The following is a 21,334-nucleotide window of genomic DNA, read 5'->3' on the forward strand; positions in this document are numbered from 1 at the left end:
TTTACATCGTAATGTAATGCTCAGTATTTTGTTTACAGTTATTTAAGTCTATAGTAAACATACACTAGTGCAAAAACATTCATTACATTTGATGAGGGGCTAGTGTTTGGGTTGGATTTTTTTTTTCAGAAGCACTTTGACGGAACACCAAACACTTTCAAATCCTTGCAAATTAGCAGCTCACTGCTTTCTCACAGGATTGTATGGAAGAGAAAACCCTGGACTTACCACCATCAAGTGGCATGCTGCAAATAATGACCACAGGACTAAATGAATAAACAAACAAACAAACAAACACACAAATGAACTAGAGAGGGGCCGTCAAAGGCGGCAGACCCACGCCTGAAGTACAAAGTCGGGGTAAACATAATGTGCATTCGGTCATCTACCAGAATTCGGTCACTTAATTGCCAGTGTGCTTTATCACCAGCCAGTGAGTTCTACCAAAGATCGTACACTGAGGTGTACGATCTTTGGTTCTACAGTCACATCACACGCAAAGTCACATCATTTCACATACGGTAACACTCATTCACAATAGGAAAGTCCTTTAGTCTCCTCCAAAAATCCATCGAATATCCCAAATTCCACCGTCAAAAGTGAAGAATCGGAACTTTACAATTTTCCAAGCGCACGCGAATTAAGTCCAGTTTTAAGAGTATTGTCTACGCGACGGGTAGCCGAAAAAGCGCTAAAAATCGAGAAATACGCCGTTTTCTTGCAGGATATTTTGATTATAGCAAGCCGAGCGTGTGATGATATCAAAGGTCGTATGAGTGTACGATCTTTGATGGTATCCACAAAAGCGCAAAAGAAAAACAAAATTTACGTACCCCCTAGGCAATTACCCCTATGATTAGTGTCTACGGGAATTATTCAATGCAAGGGTTGAATGCAAATATCTACTGCACCAGCATTCGGTCACTAACGAGCGCCGCAACGTCCCCGATGCAATTTTCCACCAACAGTGTAGAGCGCGATGAATTGTCAGCGGCCTTGCACACGCATTGACAATGAGCGCGCATATCGTGCAGTGTGACTGCGACCGAGCAAATGCTCCTCCAACGAAAAAAAAAAATCAATGTTAATTTGAAAAATCATCAAAATACGGGCCAGTTTGTGACGACGGAGAACGAACTTTCATAAATCTAGAAGGACATAGTCCCTCAAATAGGCCTAAACGTAAATTTCGGAATTCTTACGAACATTTGAGCAGCGAAGTCGGATCGTTTGGGAGTTTATGTTTTCGTATGGTAGCGGAAAATCGCAAAGTGAGAAACGGAAAATTTTCGGAGTGGTCTCTACTAGAATATACCATGGGGTCAAAACTTCAAGGTCACACAGAATTTGCAAGGGTCAACCGATTGTCACCAAAATCTAATCGATTCTTTCCTGCCATTATCCAAACATCCTCTGAACATTTCGTGCAAATCCGTTACCCGTTCTCTTGTTATCTTGTACACAAACAAACAAACAAACAAACAAACAAACAAACAAACAAACAAACAAACAAACATACGGAACCCTTTACATAACCCCCTGCCGATTTTCATCGGCGTGGGTAATAACAAATGAATAAACAAATAAATCTGGAAGCTTGGGAGTTCCATGTGATAACTCACCCTGAGAGCACTGAATCTCTGCTTGTCCGTTTCTGCATCTTCAGAGCTGCCCCTGCCCTTGAGGTAGGCTAGGTTGTGGGGCCCGTAACCATGGAGATGGAGCTTGGCTGGTAGGAGGGAGGAGAGACATGATGTGATGTATTACCAAGATGCCGAGAGACATCTCCACCATTTTGAAGGGCAGTATCTGTGATTTGTATAACACTGTGATGGCTTTAGCCCCTGTCTGTGCCATGGATTTTGGACAGTATGAACAATGCTATGGGGTTTTCTGCACTGATCAGCACTTGGTCTTTCAAAGGAAATGAAACCCCAAGTTTCATTCTTTATGTAAAGCACATATTCCCTCAACTTGTTACTGACATATGGCAAGGATGATATTATTCTTTCTGCTTTTTGAAAGAGGTTAAGCTGACTGCTGCTTCATCATGCAAAAGTCGTCACTCTTGAAGTCACTTAGCACCCATATCGGAAGAAATTCTCTTAAATTTTCTCGTTACAGAATCACACATTTTCCATTACACGACGCATTTCTCTTCTCCGTGATGATTTTGGACTGTCTGGTTCTTCAGTTTAGTTCAAGATTTGAGAAAATTTTAAGTCACAAGTTTAATCATGACCTTATATGGTGCAACTTTGTACCACTTGTGACACATACACAAGGGGGTGAGAGTTAATTTCTAGACATGTGATCATCTGGGTCTACGATGACATTGAGCTTGTCTTCGAGTGGTTGCATTGCATTGCATAGAAAACCTCAGAGCGGTGCCACACATGTACAATATCTCCCTTTGCCTGCCAAGGTGGCGACATCATCACTCACACCAGGGGATTTCCCCAAAGAGTCGTCCAGTATGTGATGTCATGCCCTTAAATACACAAGGGACTTTCCCTGTATAAATTCTCACACACACACACACACACACACACACACACACACACACACACACACACACACACAAACAGATTTGTGTACTGTTTGCGTGTATAGAGCCAGAGGGGATGATGGCTAGAATGTAGGCGGTGTCATGCCCTGAGACTTTCACAGGAAGACTGGCTAGACGTGGCATATTATCTCAATTCTGCATTCTCTCAATCACAGAGGGAAATATCCATCGCCATTACTCCAGAACGTATGTCTGGGACTAAACAGAATATATGAATTCATGATTGAGAAACTCACTCTCTAAAAAAAAAAATAACAAAAGCAAATGACAAACACCAAATACTCACCCCCCCCCCCCCCAAGAAAAAAAGAAAAAAAAAGAAGAAGAAATCACATCAACTTTAAACAGGCAAAACAAGGGATTATTTTCAACATTTCTACTTTAATATTCTTACATCATTATCAAATGAATGTGGGAGTCAAACTGTAAGTCAAAGTCAAAAACATATCTGTCAATTCACATTAAATATGAGTGTTTTTATAGCTTTGCCTTCTGCAGCTGTTAGAATTCATGCAGTCACCTTTATGTATGGCACACTGACAAATTGATATATTTGCTGTTTGATCAGAATTCCTTGGTGAGTTCATTACTACCATGACTACTGGTACTTTCTCAGTTTTCATGAAGTAACACAGGAATGAACTCATGACTTGCATTAGCATCTACTCGAGCATTAATCTGCAGCATTATTTGTGACTGGAATATATAGACAACAGCGCCATACAATAAAAACAAATCATTGAAGTCTTCTTATACGACAAAAAGCAAACTTTTTATGCCTGCTAGGAACAAAGTTGGTTAATTTTGACGGGAAGCACAGACTTCGCTGCCAAGCTTTGACAAATAAGTGAGAGGCTAGGGGGCACTGACACATTAGACTAAACATGACGGGTGTTCACTGTCCCATAAGATTTCCTTGCTGAGTGGTTACCTCTTTCTTCGTGTGTCAGCCCTGCCAACATCTGGTAAAAGACATGGAAGTTCTGCTCCCCCGCGGGGGTATTCACCAGTCTGCTCTGATCAAACCAGTGGCACTGGATTTTGGCCTTGGCGGGCATGTTTCCTGCAAGTTGGACCTCAATGTGGTGACCCTGTGAGGCAAAAAAAAATCACACAAACCAATGTGGACATGAGCTTGACTGTTCATTTCTCTAGACATAAAATCAAATTGCATATACAGCAATCGGACTAAAGGGTTCCCTTGAGTCTTGTTTCTCCCTGAGAGTCAAATGTAATTAGGTGATCTACAGAACTAACATGATCAAGAGATATTAATCCCTTTGAACAGTTTGACATTCAAGGTTTTTTTTTTCTCAATTTTTCTTCTCATCTCAACATATTCCTTCTCATTTTGTTTGTTTGTTTGTTTGACAACATCTGAGAAAGCTGGATAACCCATATGAGAAGATAGCACAACTGGATGTTAGGTGGGACCACTTGTTAAACACCCTGCTCTTTGTGATGAATAAAGAAAAATGATGACTCTCTCAACACAGGACCTCCATAATCGACGGACAAATTTTGCCCCTCTACAGGGGAGTATAATAACACACAAATGACTCAGGAAGAACCTCCTTTGGATCGTGAGGCAGATACTGACTGAGCTAACTCACCGCCCATAATGATGATGAAGATAAAAATGAAAGCAATAAGTATCAGAACTCTAAAGAAATAATTTGTTAAGCATGGAATGATTTAAAGCATGGAATGAAATGATGTCATCATAATCCGTGGAAACAGGGAATTCATCATACACTGCTGTATGCATGACAATTAAAGAGGGATATCCCTTAACCCATTAAAGACTAGTCCCAAGTATACTCAGGCAGGTGTCTATGGGAAATGTGTGTTGTAGCAAAATCAGCCCATCCTCAATGGGTTAACAGTAACACTTCTCATTGGCTTACTTTTATCATCTTTTCCTAGTGTTAGTTCATATCTTTTTTCAGAGTGACTATAAAGAGAGTAAATTTTCCACTTCCCACAGGCTGGCAAAATATTGATCAACAACTAACCGACAACTGGAGCGTAAGGTGCCAATATCGGTATCACCAGTTGTCAATCACGGGCGGACGCCTGTAACAGACCCCTTCTTCCCCCAGCTCTCCAGTGAGAGGGGATCGGGGAACAGGACGAATCCACACCCTCCGCTCGGCCAGACACAACCCAACACTCCCCGTGAATAATTGCCTCGGGCGCTTGGAGGACCCCTCACTAAGGTACGTGAGTTTTGATTTTCTTTTTTTTTTTGGGGGGGGGGGGAGGGGGTGGGGGGAGGGTAATGAGGTGGGGGCTCTCTCCTATCATCCTTCTTTACCCCTACATTCAGTCTTCCATCCATCAGGGCTCCTGTGTGCGGTTTCAGAGGTGGAAGAGAAGCTAAGTGGCCACGACAGTCCTGTCCCAATCGGTCGGCCAAGTAAGGATGCGGTTTAGTGCCCCTGGTGCTAAGTCGGGCTGATGGTACAATACATGGATGAAGAATATTTAACCCCCCCCCTTCTCCTCTCTCTCCCTCCACCCCTTCCCCCCACCCCTTCCCCCATAAAAAAAAACCCTCCTATCCCATATGTGCACATATATTTTGTAGGACAATCTGACAGGCACATAACACAAGTTCTATGACATCAGTCTCGTAGAAAACAAACAAACAAACAAACAAACAAACAAACAAGCAAACAAACAAACAAACAAACCTATATCTACTGTGTATCACCTGTCGTCTACTACACATCAAACATTCTATGACAACTGAACACCATTACGAACTTATCTTCTACTGAGCCCAGCAAATAGGTGTACAGTGCATACCACTTTAACAGGCCCTACTGCATACGCCATATATATCGCGGGTTTTTCGTGAATTTCGCAAGTCACATGCTACTCTAGAATTTAACAGCACACAAATGTACTAACTCTGATCCCGACATAAATGTGACGGACACACATACGTTTCTCCGTTCACTTCTGTACTCCATGATCACAAATTTAACCACTCGCAAAATTGTTGGGAAATCCTGCTTCGTGAAAAATAAGATGCACTGAATAAATGGTATAAACAGTAATCTCCCTGCTACGGTCTACTCTGAGCCAAATATACAATTAGATAACTGTTGATTATCATTACTAGAACTTGAGATTTGCCCACAGAAAGTAAAACATGTAAACTGATGGGCAGACTCTTTTATTCACGCAAATAATGTGATCAATTTCAAACAGCATCATGTTTCAGTAAAAACAGGTGCGATGAATTCTAGCAAGTGTATTCTTACTCACCACTCTACTCGCTGAAGAATTCTGCTTCGTCTTGGCGCACCCCACTGCTCTGAGAACATGGAAAGCAGCGACCAAATTCTACAAGAAAAAACAAACACCCACAATGATTAGTAAGAATTGTCAACAAATATTAAATCTTCTTGCTCTCTCTCTCATTTCTTTCTCCTTCCCTTCTCTTCCTTTCCAATCCCATCTGTTCTTCTTCCTCTTTTCTCTCACTATCATCACATATCAGAAATGAACACAGAACACACTAGCTACAATCACACATGCCAAATAGATGCACAAAAATGCATGTGAGCTCAACAGAGCAAGAGCTTTGTTTGTTTGTTCATTTCCATCTGAGAAGATGGCTGGACAGCCCATTATTCAGCTACGTTAAGCTGGTCTTCCATGGAGTCCAGTTGGATGTGAGGTGGAACCACTTCACCGGGTTAAAGGACAAGTTCACCCTTATAAACATAAGGATTGAGAGAATGCAGCAATATTAGTAGAACACATCAGTGAAAGTTTGAGGAAAATTGGACAATCGATGCAAAAGTTATGAATTTTTCAAATTTTTGTGTTGGAACCGCTGTATGAGGAGACTACTATAGCTTATGAGTCATATGCGTACAACAGTATAAAGAACATGTAAAGAAAATTTAACATATTTTCACTTTTTTCGCATAATAAAAGAGCACTTGACTTGCCCTTTTCTAAAGGGAAGGGGGAATAATATTACCCATAACATATGTCGGTAACGAGCCAAGGGAATGTGTACTTTTTTCAAAAGAAGAAATTTTGTGAAAATCTCTTTATATTTTCCTTATATTGTTGTACGCATGTGACATCTAAGTTTTTCATACACTGCAGTAGTCTTCTCATCCAGCGGTTACTGCACAAAAACTTCAAAAATTCATAACTTTTGAACGGATAGTCCGATTTTCCTCAAACTTTCAATGATGTGTTCTACTAATATTGCTACATTCTCTCAATCCTTATGTTTATGAAGGTGAACTTGTCCTTTAAACACCCTGCTCTTTGCGATGAATGAATGAAGCGGGATCTTTTACGTGCATGAGTTGCTGCTCTCTCATACATGGGACCTCCATTTTATGTCCTATCTGAGGGACAGAGTGTTTTGCCTCTTGCTAGAGGGGACGGTATGCTTACACACAACATTGCTCAGTCCAGACTCGGGTTCGAACCCAGGCCGCGTGATCGTGAGGCAGACGTGATACCGACTGAGCCAACTCACCGCCCTGATGGCATTCACTTATTTCTGTTCAAAAGACTAGCAACAAACCGGTTCTCTGACTCAATTGACTGACAAATTGCCCTACTTCGACATAAATGACATAAATAGGCTCTGAATTGATCATAATTTTGGAGTAGGCATGACAAAAAAGATCACAGGCATACATATACACCAGGGCAGGATATGAACCTATAACCTCCTGCTCACTGGACAGGCATCATAACCACTTGACTACCAAGCTTCTGCCTAACAGCCAGTGGCTGTTTCTAATCCTTATGGCATGCAGTGGGTACTGTGTAATGATAATTCAAATTCAAGAAGTTCTTGTGTCAAGTTGTTGGGTTTTTTTTTCCAATTCTTTTCATATTTTTCCAATCTTTCATCCTAACACTCTGTCCACTGAATTCATCACTGCATAGTTTTTGTAATGAAATATAAAGATGGCTGATGTAAAATGATGAAAAAGAAGCACACAAAATAAATGCTAAAAGATGTGATAATTGTAATTCCAACTGAAAGCATACAGGATCCACTCTATGGCTGCGACTACCTTGAAATAACCATGCAACTAAATCAATGTGTACATTATTAGCTGAACATTGGGATAAATTGCTGTATTTGCATCGTTTATGCACTGTACTAGCAGGGGTGAATAATCCATAGAATAATATCACCCCATCTCCAATTTCTCAGCCAGAACCACAGACTGCAAAAATAACCCTCAGATAAACTTTGTGCAAACACTAGCTGACCCCGAGACAGTGATTTTTAGCCCGGAGGCAACAGACAGTTCGTTTTTGTCTGCAATCAGCTGGAAAAAAAAAAGAGAAAAAAAATTAACCCACGGAGGAGCCGTGTCACAAAGAATCAACTTCAATTTACCACTTCACCAGGTGCATGTGCCCATCCAATCAAAACACATTCTGAACATCAAGACATGGTCTGGCATTATTTTCAGCATGTGCACTTTGCAAGGGGGAAAAAGTACTAACACAAGGTGATAGTTCAATTTGCATCATACTTGTGCCGTATCACGAATGGTCACAGCAACGACAACAATTTTGGGGAGGCAAGAAGCCGAGTGTCATTTTTGTTTCTTTCACACACTTGACATTGTACTGTAGTTCTCGCTTGAGAGTGAAAATAAAATGTAGATGCAGACCGAATTTGGGAAGATTTATGGATGTACGCAGATTTTTACTATATTCTCCATAACCCCATTCACACAGGGAATGACACATTTTGAATATATCCAAACATAGATCAAATCTCTCATTTAAGAGATCCTAATAATTATGGACTAGCTCCTATCACATTAAAGAAAGCTCCTGACTTCAGATCTTTATACAGACATTTCTTAGAAAGTAGTAGCAGTCACACACCTGTGATGTGGCACCTCAAAACTACACCCTATAAAGTCTGGTGCATGAAGGAGAGGTGTTTGAAAGTGTGATGCTGCCTTTAATATCACATGACCATCGATTCAGTGCATTCTATGAGAAAGATCAATATTCCAAACATGTCTGCCTCACCCGAAATTGTTTGTCTTCTCTCTGATCAGCGCCACATGAGCTTCCTCCTCCTCCTCCTCCCACTCCCGGTGGCTTCTTCTTCCGGAGACTGTGCAGTTGCCGTAGAAACAGCTGGGATGTGTATGTCTTCCCGCTTCCACTCTCACCACTGTGATGTTGCAAAAAAAAACAAACAAACAGAAGAAGAACATACAAGAAATGAATGTTCTCATGTTTGGAATCATTTTTCAATTTCAATTTGTACAAAGGGAAGTTCAGTTTTTGCTTGAGATTTCTGCTTCTCCCTAACCCCATGGTCACCTCCCCCATCATCTGGACATAAATCCCCCCTTGAGGAGGAACCACCTGACAAATTGACCCTATCTTGAAGCTCCTTTGTTTCACCAACAACACACCTGTCCTCATCTACTCCTAAATCCCTGCCCGTCATTATTCTGCCTCCCAGACACTTCCTTAATTTTTTTTTAAATTTCATGTAACTGCAAATTCCTATTACCACTTCTGCACTGCATTGGTTTCCTTGTCTGTCACAAATGCATATGTCAGCTTCAAGTTTGTTTTTGTCTCTTGGGTGGGGGGTGGGGTGTTATCCTCCATTGAGAAAAATGAACAGAGATGCAAAACGAAGAGCACTTTTCTATTCCAAATAGGCTGGTAGAGAAGGGTATTTACATCAATGGGGCTGGGTTTTTGTTTCTTTTGGCACCATATGACCAAACATCATATGGAGTTTGTATCAACTTTTTTCTTTGCACTTGGGTCTTGGCAATCTGAGTTGAATGGTATGGTAACTGTTAAAGGTTGGGAAAGCGTCTGGGAAGCTCTTAGGCAGCTAGGAATAACCTCTGTTATGAAAATAGGATCATTTCTAAAATTGGTCTGTTGGTCCAATAGTACACTACAGGAAACAGACAAGGTCAACTCTTGGAGCTAAGACTAGCCAGTGTTGGTCTGGGGGATTTATTACGGTCATTTCAGGACAAAAGTAGGCAATAAATCCTTATATGTGGAAGAACAGAATGGTAAACAGGATACTGGAAGTCTAGACATAAGAATGTCAACTTTCTTGAAGGTAGCTCTAGGTAGAGTGCAAACTGCTATCTGACAGGTGGTTTAAACACGTTCAGATTGGCAGAAAAGCTTATGTTTATAGAATGTGAATGTGTTAAATGCAGTTGCTGTCAAACAAGAGATTTTCATGTGCATGAAACTTGCACGAAACTTTCACGAATTTTGCTAGGAGCCAAGATTCGTGAAAGTAAAATGCAAGCAAAGGTTTGGTCTACACGATGCACCGAATGTCAGTGGCAGTTCGCAAAAGTTTCATACCACAAAACAAGCCATTGGCTCCAATTCGCCAAAAATTTCATGCTGTGAATGCTTCTGATTTACAATATCTTTCGTAGGTCTAAAAGTTCAAATTAACCCGTTGAGGACAGACTGATTTTGCTACAATGCACATTTCCCATAGACACCTGCCTGAGTATATGTACTCGGGACTCGTCTTCAACAGGTTAAGTTCCTCCTAAACACATTTCTAAAGTCGACCATGTTTGGCCACTTCTATGCATGGTCCAGAGATGCGCATGGATATGCCATTGAGTTTTGATCACTTCTGGGATTATATTGGCAGTCTTGACCCCATGACCTCTACACACATTTGAGAAGATGGAGCTAAAACTGATTCTAACTGCCTTTAACCATGTTTAATGCACATGCAGTTGGCTGGTGGCAAGAAGATTTACAAATGTATCTCATTGCCAAAACACTATGCCACTGTAAAACTCATTCAGACATGCCATTGAGAAATGTGATCACACACAAGTTATTTCATAAGTGTGAAACGCCTCTGTATATGGACCAAAACTCAGATAAAGCATGCAATCAGTGATGACAGGCAACTAAGGCTGAGTTTTATATATTCGTTAAGGTTGATAGGTGATTTTGTGTGTGTGTGTGTGTGTTCCTGACAGCAATATACATACCATGCTGATCTGTTTGAAAAAAAAAGGTGAACTTGAAGTTTAACTGCATGCACCTAAAAGATATATTAGATATCTTTATATATAATCTATTTATCAACATAGTTGCATGTTTATTATGAGAAACAGACAGGTTGCCCTGGACAACAGAGGACTTTTGCATTTCATGGAGCTCCTCCCACATGATGACAATAATTTGCAATTCTTTCACTTGATTTATAGCGTTTGTAAATCTGTGGTTACCCCAAACCCAGCAAATCTAAACTAATTTGAATTCATTGGCTGTTGCTAGGACAAGTCTGTTGGCTGTCGAGAAAAATGTATTATGCTTGGGTTTTGCACAAGATTTGCATACATTTCCAAACTCCTAGATTAATCCTCAATCCGTTCCCTCCCCCCCCCCCATGAACCACCACTTTCATTTATTTGCCTTGTTCTTTCTATCGACCTCTTCAGCTTTGAATGAAGTTAGCTTCATCTTCAGATGCATGTTGTGGTTTGACCACATGCTGCTGATTTGAGCACGAACTGGTCGCCATGATGAATGGGAATCCGATGGGGCGAACGGGTCATTAATTCAGCTGACAAACGAGATCAGACGACCGGCTCATTGCGCAGACATTAATCATTCGACTGGGATGAATGCCCAGAAAGAATTAGGCTTAGCTGGCAATTCGGTGACTTTTCGTAGATGGTTTGTCATCATTAGAGATCGATGAGTGTCGCAAATCAAATGTGGCAAGCTTCCATGACCTTGAAACATATGGGGAGCATTACTACACATGACATTAATGCATCAACTCTCTCAAACAAAGAACTCATTTCATGTGCTGTCACTTAATGTGAAAATCAAACTACACTTCCATTCACTGGCAATAAAGCTTACTATTCATGGAGCATCCTTTTCAATCTATTTTCCATTCATCTATTCTTTGTGCCATGTTCACACAAGTCAAACGGATTTTCTGCTCATTACCATATTGACAGATATTCTGCAATCTGCAATGATATTGGCTTTCTGTGATTAGAGGTCAAATATCAATATTCAGAATAGTGAGCACTGATGCATCATGACTGTTAGCATGACCCTGAATTCTGAACCACAGGATTATGTGCAATAATGCCATGTTTGCACATTTCCTTCTTTGCCACAGGTTTCACGAAAAAAAAAAAAAAAAAAACTTCTGCTCACAGGCACTGTTGTTGAACGAGTTGCTATTCTATAAAGATTTGCAGTGTGCTGAATCAATGGAATCCTTGAAGAGATAATGAAAATCATGATGAAAGCTTCGATGTGAAACTTAATACCCGCTACATGGTTAAAGATAGACTTTCCACTTGAAATGACAAGCATTCTAGCTTTTAATCATGACCACAGGATCATTTCTGGTCACTCATTCATGAGCTCGGAAAAATCATGCCTCTGGCAATTTATGTCTGACAAGCATTTTCTGTATGTAGCCCAGGGTGACTTCCAGTCAATCCGAAGACTTTAATTTACAAAGATGAATCCTGTTGATTAAGAAAGTGACTGTATAGCACAATACCAGAAATCTCTCATCCTTTATGATTATGCTGATCAAATGACAGTTTTAGATTTAAATGTCCAGACAAGACCATTCTTCCATTGACATACAACTGTATGAGTATCAATATGTGCCCTGTTTACCCTCAGTGTGGTAACAGGCAGTTTCTTATAACAGACAGTCTGGATTTCTAGAAGTCAGAACTGACAATAATCAAAGCTGAATACGCAGACAATATGAATGCCGAAAAGAAAGAACAATAGATTTCTCCTGAAAATGGAGCAGAGCTATTGTTGGTTCCGTGCACATTGTGCCAGACCTTCTATTTCTTTTATTTCCTTTCCCTTTTTCTTTGATTTTTGGTATCTTCAATGCCAAAGGGAATCACGAACTGTTCACTTGGTTGTCATGGGCTCTTGTGCGCGTGTGTGAGTGTGCGTGTGCGTGTGCATGTTCATGTGCATGTGTGTGTGTGTGTGTGTGTGTGTGTGTGTTTATTTCTACTTCTCTGGCTACTGGCATGCATGCAGCGAGTTGGTGTAGCAATTAGTTCATTCATAAAAGCATGAGCAATCGTGCGTGTCCATATATTCCACCCACAATCATGGGTTCGTTACATCTGTTTGGATGTGCGTGCATCTGAAATTTGTCCTCTCTTGTCATTCCGTGTTTCTCTAGACATTTCCGTCTCCCCTTATATGGATGATCATGATATGCAATAGAACAAAAACCACATCAGTCCGCAATTATCAGGGGTACTTGAGACTGAAAGTGCTCATTTGTGGCAACATTATCTACTCTGCATAGAAATGCTGAGGGGCATGAATAAGAAATTCTTCACAATGATAAAACCCAACAGCAAGCGAACCACAAATTATGGTAAATAATGGAAAAACTACACCAGCTGCATCACAATATCATTCATAAAAATCACCAGCATAACAAAGTTTCTTTTTGTCATCTCTCTTTCTCTCTCTGCCAAAGATAACATTTTATTAACTTTTTGATATGCTACTGATATACTCGAAGATGATGTTTAACAACTTCTATAGTTTAAAAAAAAAAGTTATTTCCACAATATTACATTGCAGCTTTTGTTCTTATTTTTTGTCACATCTTTGCTCAAATGTGAGAAATAAAACAAATAAAAAGAAAGATAAAATCAAATGAAAGAGACCGGTTGGGATTCATTACACGGTGACGTCAGGAAAGCTGCCAGTATGCAGATAGATCTGAATGCACAAAGATTTAGCAATGCTGGGCTAAATACAGGAACTTTAGCTTTCAAGCTTACGAAAACACTGCAGATCCAGCAACAATTTATATTGACTAGTAATCCTGTGTGATCGATGACAAGAGTCCAACTGTATTTACACAGGCCAGACGACTGATTACAGTCCAATTAGAGTTTGACAGGTTGGCAAATCATCATGTAATACTTGTCCTATCTGCTTATCTAAACCTTTACAGTTTTCAAGTTGAACAAACAAAAATTCACTTCAATTATGAAATAGCAGTTCATTTGGTTCATCATGGTATCTACTTGTATGCTCATTGAACCTCCATACCATTTTTTCAAAGTATCTTTACATTTCATTTATTTTCATTTTCAACAAAGAGTATCAATATACAAAGCATAGTAGCATGACAACAAGCAATATATACATATTCTACAAACATCAAAATGTGATACAGACACAAAACATATAACTGTGAAAACTATCAATTTCTGCATTATTTCATATTGCCATATCTTGCTCAATGCCATCATGCAAACTCTACACAATTTTCCATACATGGACACCACAGAAGCGTTCATATCATTCACAGTGAATGAGATTCTTTTGCGCCTCGCAAATCCATTCACTTGGACCCGCGGGACACGGCCTGGCTGTGCAAGTAGCAGGCAATATCCATTGCCGCTATACAAATTCTATTTTCTGGGTCACTGGTGTATTTTTACCGAGCCCTTCAAAACCTCGGTGCAACACACCTGTAAATGAGGAGTACAAACATCAAGGTTTACTCTATTTAGTTTCATTTCATTTTATTCTGGAGGTTGGGGGGGGGGGGGGGGGGGGGGGGGGGGGAGAAGGGGGAGGGGAGTAAGCTAGGGTTGGTCCAAAGGGGCAGATCCGTAGCGCTCCCAGGATACTCTGCGATGCTGGAAGGACCATCAACATCAAGTCGGGGTTAATTTCCTGGCGACGGAGAGAGGAGCGTGCACACCGAGCGGGCACGAGTTATTGAACTGGAGGGCCAATCACGGCGCCCGGGTAATTAACACCGACACTCAAGCGTGCGCTTTGTGCTGCATGGCCCAAGACGCACAAGAGATTGGGTCCCACGATAACAATCGAACGTGACCTTTCCCGCATTTAATACTCAGCGCCGCGTCGAGCGAAGTAATCAAGTTGCGGAAAACCAAGCCCATCATCCACGGAAAAGCCGTTGATCAGCTACCTATGATAACAGACATCAAGGTGGAAACCAACGGGAGATGTTTTCTGCTCATCTTCAGAGCAATGCATCGTGGGAAATGAAATCATCCCAAACGCTCCAAAAGCCATTCCCTCGACAAAATTTAATATCACAGACTGGGGCTTGCCTTCCGCAATGGAGTCACAATGCCAACTGTCATAACTTCCTGAGGGCACGGTTTTCTTCTCGCATCCATTTTAGCGCTTCTCCTCGTGCTGTCTCGTCTACTGGTGAATCAATTGGAGCTGTCGGAAGCGGGACATGCTATTGATTCTACAAGTCTCACACAAATATTGACTGCCTTTCCCCGAGAGTGGCTTTATTACTGTTTGGAACCCTCCTGTGTTTCGGCCGCACTCTGTTTGCGGTGGGCCCCTGGAAGGTTTGGGTCCATTTCGCATGCACTGTCAACTTTGCCAAAGACTCATTAGGCATACTAATTTGGCAAAATTGCCCTGCAAGAAGTCGGAGAAAAGAACTTTTTGGAAGGTTTTGTCAATCCCTTGAAGGTGTACTGATGGTGCATACCATATCCAAACTTGAAATGTATGCATGTACCCCTGGAAGATATCAGATTTCACGGTTTCTGATGCTCTGTTGAATGCAAGCAGTTCATGTGTTTTACATTTATGCTTCAGATACACCCCATCTAGCTCTGAATAATGTCCACCTATTGTGATCTTTCTATCAAAGCTGTCATTGTGTACAGATCAAATTGGTAGAAATTATGGGACCATCAGCATGAAGACTGTTCTCACAAGATTCACCACAAATAATTTTCTAAAAGTAGGGCCTAAGTTTACACAATCAAACAGCTTTTGCTTCTCCTTGATGTATTGTTCACCCTCATGCAAATCAAGAACTTTATGAGACAGATTTTTATCATTCATGAATAGATTACAGCAGATATACCTTAATTTAATATAGATTAAAGAAATTAACCAATTTTCAGGCCACAATAATTTGTAGAATATCATTTCAGGTTACTATAGTTTTGCACATTTGCATGCCTGCCACAATTTTCTTTTCCCAGCCAGTAAAATATCTCATCACTTAGATCACCCACAAAAATCTTATCGTGAACAACTAAGACACTAAATCAACAGTTATAGTTAGCCTAAAGTTTGCAGATTTGGTGAGTGAAGTGCTCATCAACACTCCACCATGCAAATGATTGGAAAATACTGCATGATCCACAATATACTCAAAACCCTGTATAAGACTTTAGGATTCAGTGATGGTGTACAGAACAATCCATGATGGTTACAACTTTAAATGCACAGCATTAACTTGTTGAGGACAAGCTGATTTTGCTACGATATGTATTTCCCATAGACACCTACCCAAGTATACTCGGGACTAGTCTTCAACAGGTTAATGTCCAGTGCGTATGAGGCACCTGAGAGCTTTACACTCAACAAACGTCAACGACACAGGTTCATTTGACACAGGCAAACATACACTCACACACTCACTTGTAAAGAAAATAAAGATGTAGCAAATACACTCACAAAAGATGTAGCAAATACATTCTGCGCTGCTTGCATTCAAAATGTTTGTGCATCTCTGTCAATATTTTTCCTGCATTGCCCCAGATATGATCACTTTCCAAGGACAAGATAGTGGTGAGGGGGAAAAAAAAACAGAAGATTGGCATACGTGTCAAAATCCGTGCCCAGAGGGTGTCGGGAGCTGTCTTCATTTACCGCAAATTGATTAGAATATCAAGCGAGCACGCATGCCCATACATACCACAGCCCCACGGTACCAATTTTTTCGTCAATTCAATATGGCAGCTTGGGCGAATGTCGATATTTCACAAACTGTTTACCATGAGGCAGCAGTGTGACAGCTAGTGCATGCAGCCAGCAACAGAATATCAAAGCTTTAAACCCTGAACAAGATTTGACAGTTCTTATTTGACAACTCAGTGCAAACATTTTACAGAGGCATGGATCCAAATATTTACAGATTTCATAAATTCGGCAAGGGTTTTCGTAAACCTGAATGGAAGTTGAAACTTCTGCTTGCTTTGCACAACACAGAAACATCTCCATGCTTTCGTGTCCATGGAACCGCTGTGGGGGGGCACCTCATTACAAGCACTTCACAATATCTCCCACAGACGTCTACTGGTATGTCCACTACGTTAAAGGGATGGTGCAGTTTCAGTTGAGAAGGGGCTTCAGGTTTCCAACTTTTTTTACGATGATTTTTTAGATAATTAAAAACTTCCTATGAAATATGGAAGAGCATATAATTCTAAAAGGAACTCAAAAATCACATGATGAAAATTGGTTTTGAATTGGATGAGATATCCAAAACAAAGTGATCCTAATAAAAGATGGGACACACCTTTTATTAGGATCATTTTGTTTTACTTTGTTTTTGGATATCTCCGCCATTTCAAAACTGATTTTCATCAAATAAACTTTGAAGTACTCTTAGAATTGTATGCTCTTCAAATTTTATAAAGTGGTTTCGAAGTATCTCACAAAAATGAAAGATAAAAGCTCAATCCTCACCACGTCCAATACCATACCATCCCTTAAATACCAGCAATTCATCCAGAGGGACAAGAATTGTTGTACATGATCATTCATTAAAATCACTTAAACTAAAACTTCTACTGCACCTACATATATACTATTTAGCATAGGCCTATAAGCTCCAAAAGCTATTACCTTGAAAACATCAAGCATCCCAACAAGCACTGCTAACACAGCACTGTAATTACACTGAAATGGTCATTTGCAATGCAGTAGAAGCACATAATGACAACCATTAACTATACTTATGTACTGCAGCTACATACTCTAGACATCTAAAAAAAAGAAGAAGAAAAATCTTCCTTGACCCCTCATTTGTAAGCCTTTTTTTTTTGGGGGGGGGGGGTAGGTCTAATTTTGTCTCAAAACTTTTTTTCCCATTATCTCTATTGTACCTCTAAAAAAAAAACTTATGATGAAAACCAAGGTGCAGAAGGAAACACATTTGATAGTTTCAGAAAAACGCTATCTTTGACCTTCTAATCCTCTACAGAAACCTGGTACTATCAAGGTGGAGAAACGAGGAAAACAACAAATCAAGTCTTTGGCAACAAAAAGTTACGTCAATGCCAAGAGGCAGACATCAAGAGCTGTGTCAGGTGGACAACTATACGACTGCCCCGGATATTCTGGCCATTTTGAAGAGCACAATTGCGTCTCACTCCGAAAGACTATGCCGAAATCGAGCGCGCTGGGCACAATGGGTCGGAAAGGGGAAACTAGATGCTCGGTGCCGAGAGCCTCTTACCGAGTGCCTCCTCCTCCTCCTCCCCTTCAGCTCGTTGCGAAATGATTGAATTCAAGATTCCATGACACTGCCATCGCAGAGCTTTAATGAAAGGCCCCCCTTAAACACTGCGCCGGACCGACACAACATTACACCCGCTCAACGTGTAGAGTGTCAGTAATGTCCTATTCATGGGTAAGGCAGGCACACTCAAAAATTGAGGTCACGACCTAATGTTTCTCCTGGGCTGTTTCTAACTTCTCCCCCTCCTCCCTCCCCCCCCCCCCCCCCCCACCACCACTCTCATCCCCACTAACTTGGAAAGGAGTTCTTGGATGTTAGATGGTGGTTTTCAGCTGGTACTTTTTGATTTTCGATGACAAACGGAGCTGGCTTTTCCAAAGCACTTGCTTCACTTCACACAGGGCTCAACACTAAAATCTTTTAATTTGAAATTTTGGTGGCTCGAATAAGAAGGAAATATAAAAGCTCCTTTTTGATTCCAGCTGCAAGATTGGGCTACCAAAAGATAACCTTTTTGGAAATTTGGGGGGCCCACATCAATTTCTAGTGGCCCAGGGCTACTGCATCAAAGCAAAATCTTCACGCATGAAGCTGCACTCTGAAAACGGAAGAAGAAATGTTGAGTCCTGTTCACATGTGATTATAAAACCCTGTAATATCTAAAGATACCATGAAGAGGTAGAAGAATGTATACACACACTGTCTTTGTGAATGTATCTGTATTTCTACAGAGAGCCAAAATATCTTTTAATAGGAGTGTGCACGTTTAGGACTGGGTGTGGTTCAGTGGACACTCACCTGAGGATGACAGCCTGTGGTCGCTGGTTCTCCACCAGCTGAGAGTGAACATGCTGGACCAGTCTCTGGAGGTGGGTGTGGTCGTTGGTGTTGTAGTGGTGGTGGGGGCCGGCCTGGCCACACTCTAGGAGGCGGTCCTGCGTTGGGCCCCTCTGGGGGTTCAGTGCAAGAAGGATGGGTCCTAGTCTGGTCTGAATTGATTGAATAAGACCACAGAATGAAAGATTCAACAAAATTCTCAGTACAATTTGAGGCAGACTGGCTGATTTTGTCAAAATCTAATGCACTGAGTCCTAGATACACCTTCCGCAGCACAAAAATCCTACATAAAATGAACACATGATTAACACTTATTCTTCAAGAAATATAATGCATCATCTCTTTTTCCTTAAGCTAAGTAATGATCTTAAAACATAATCATGAAATCTAATCAAAATTATACCGCACTCTAAATCTCATCACAGGAGATATTCTCACAGCCTTTCCTCATTTGGTAGCTGCTTGTCTTTGGACTTTGAACTATTTCTTCTGCTTGCAAATCTGGTCCTGGAAAACATACAAAATGAAATCAGCACATTGGTACTACAAGCTAGACAGGTGAAGGGGTACCTACTTACTCACAAGTTTAACCCTTTAACTCTTTAAGACCTTAATCCTTTGTGTGCCTTGACTGCTGATTGGCTCAAGAAACTCTACAGCATTGTACACACTGTCCAAAGTCCATGGCACACAGAAGGCTTAAACATCACCTACCATGCATTCTCCACACTGCCATCGCTTCTGGAGCACATGGCACACACCCTCCTCCCCAGCCGGCTGGGGCAGCCTCATCAGGTCGTCCAGCCGCCCGTAGAGGTCCGCGGTCACCCTGGAGGTCATCTGGGAGGAGGAGGAGGAGGAGATGGACACCGACGGGCAGGAGCAGGAGCAGGATACAGAGGTGGACGAGGGCGGGACGGTGGAAGAGGAAGAAGCGGTGGAAGATGCAGAAGAAAATGATGATGCAGCCGAGGCGCTATCAGCCACGTTGTCGCTGTATCCTGAATCTGTGAGGGCAAAGAGGAACACCAATCAAGACATTCAATTGGACCGCAGGTTAACTTTAGTCTTAACGCGTTGAGGACGAGTCCCAAGTATACTCGGGCAAGTGTCTATGGGAAATGCGTGTTGTAGCAAAATCAGGATGTCCCCAATGGGTTAATCTGTCAGGGCAAGAAAATGCAAATTAATGAAATGTATTTAACCTCTGACATATTAAAGACCCCATAGTGTGGGGAGACATGGATGGTCTGATTGAATCAATAGTCATTCACTGCCCACCAGGGTACATCAGAAAACCACAAGTAGTGCCCATCAGCAAATATATGTGTATCGAAGTGTACACTCATCGGTTAATGGTCCATCCCAGTCGAGATTCTTTGGCTGTGTATATACTTACATAGAGATCAGCGATACTGTGACACACATATAAACACATAAAGAAAGAAGGACACTGCCAATGTATGTTATACAGTATCCAATAATATTTATTACAACAGTAAGAGCAATATGGACTGAGTCGCAATAGAGTTTAGCAAGTGAAGATATGAACTCATTATTACTCTCTGACTGAAAGACAATGTATTAAAAAGTAATTAAAATTATCAAAAAGTAAGATTAAGAGGCTCCCAGACCCTTTACCAGTGAACTACCAGAGTAAAAATGATGGATGAAGTATTCCAAATGACATAACACAAATATTATTTTCCTCCCCTGTCCCGCATTCAGTTCCCAGGACACTACTCAAAACAATATATCGATGGTGGGGTGACAAAACCTCGTATCTCAATATTTGGTGAAAATGAGTTTTCTTCATTATATTGAAGCTAGGAACCATAACTATGTAATTCCCAATCCTTATATGCCCATCTGCAAAAATATGGTCACAAATGATAAATAAAAGTTGGCTGTTTCCATTGACTTACATGTTGTGGCAGCCATGTTTTTTAGCTCTCCTGAACATTTGACATTTTTGAGATACGAGGTTTTGTCACCCCACCAACAATATATGTTTTATCTCTTTTTAGCCACTTATGAGAGTCCCTCTCTTTCTCTCTCTCTCTCTCTTTCTGTCTTACACCAAGCAATCATTCTCTGTGTATTGTCAACTATGGGTTGTACAGTATAGCAATTACATTAACTTTCCCACATATAATACCACATCATTGTTCAGCACACACTTATGAATTGGTTTCTCTTAAAATATATCTCTGATATAGCTCTCATTTACCCATCCTCAATTTATTATTTCATTACCGGTACTTCTATCTCAAAATTATCTTTAACTGTCTTTGTGTTTCCATCTACATGAGACAAAAATTAACCCATAGGTATGCTTGAGAAAAATATGCACATGCCGACGTGTATACATTATTACCTACATATACAAACACAGAGAAACACACAATGTTTGTGTCAGCTGCAATATTGTCTTTAAAGTACAGTGAATATCAAACGTTGCTGTCAACACGAATGCCATGTATTAATCCGTTGAGGACGGGCTGATTTTGCTACAACACGCATTTCCCATAGACCCCTGCCCGAGTATACTCGGGACTTGTCCTCAACGGGTTTATAAGCATTGTAAGTCT

The 21,334-nt window shown here is 40.9% G+C and overlaps 1 protein-coding gene across 1 annotated transcript in view; it reads right to left on the reverse strand.

Moving 5' to 3' along the window:
* Positions 1-21,334, reverse strand: part of LOC139727163 (unconventional myosin-X-like) — a 130,591-nt gene that overhangs the window by 18,112 nt on the left and 91,145 nt on the right. Inside the window, exons 3-8 of the mRNA XM_071638139.1 lie at positions 19,458-19,750; positions 18,705-18,895; positions 8,618-8,765; positions 5,846-5,923; positions 3,501-3,660; positions 1,623-1,729 (exon numbers count right to left, since the gene is read on the reverse strand). Coding sequence (XP_071494240.1) covers positions 1,623-1,729; positions 3,501-3,660; positions 5,846-5,923; positions 8,618-8,765; positions 18,705-18,895; positions 19,458-19,750 — 977 coding nt within the window. The remainder of the gene's footprint in view (positions 1-1,622; positions 1,730-3,500; positions 3,661-5,845; positions 5,924-8,617; positions 8,766-18,704; positions 18,896-19,457; positions 19,751-21,334) is intronic.

Source organism: Diadema antillarum, unplaced genomic scaffold (genome assembly GCF_040938485.1).
Source record: "Diadema antillarum isolate AM-2024a unplaced genomic scaffold, OU_Dant_1.0 seq00000121_RagTag, whole genome shotgun sequence".
NCBI classification, from domain to species: Eukaryota; Metazoa; Echinodermata; class Echinoidea; order Diadematoida; family Diadematidae; genus Diadema; species Diadema antillarum.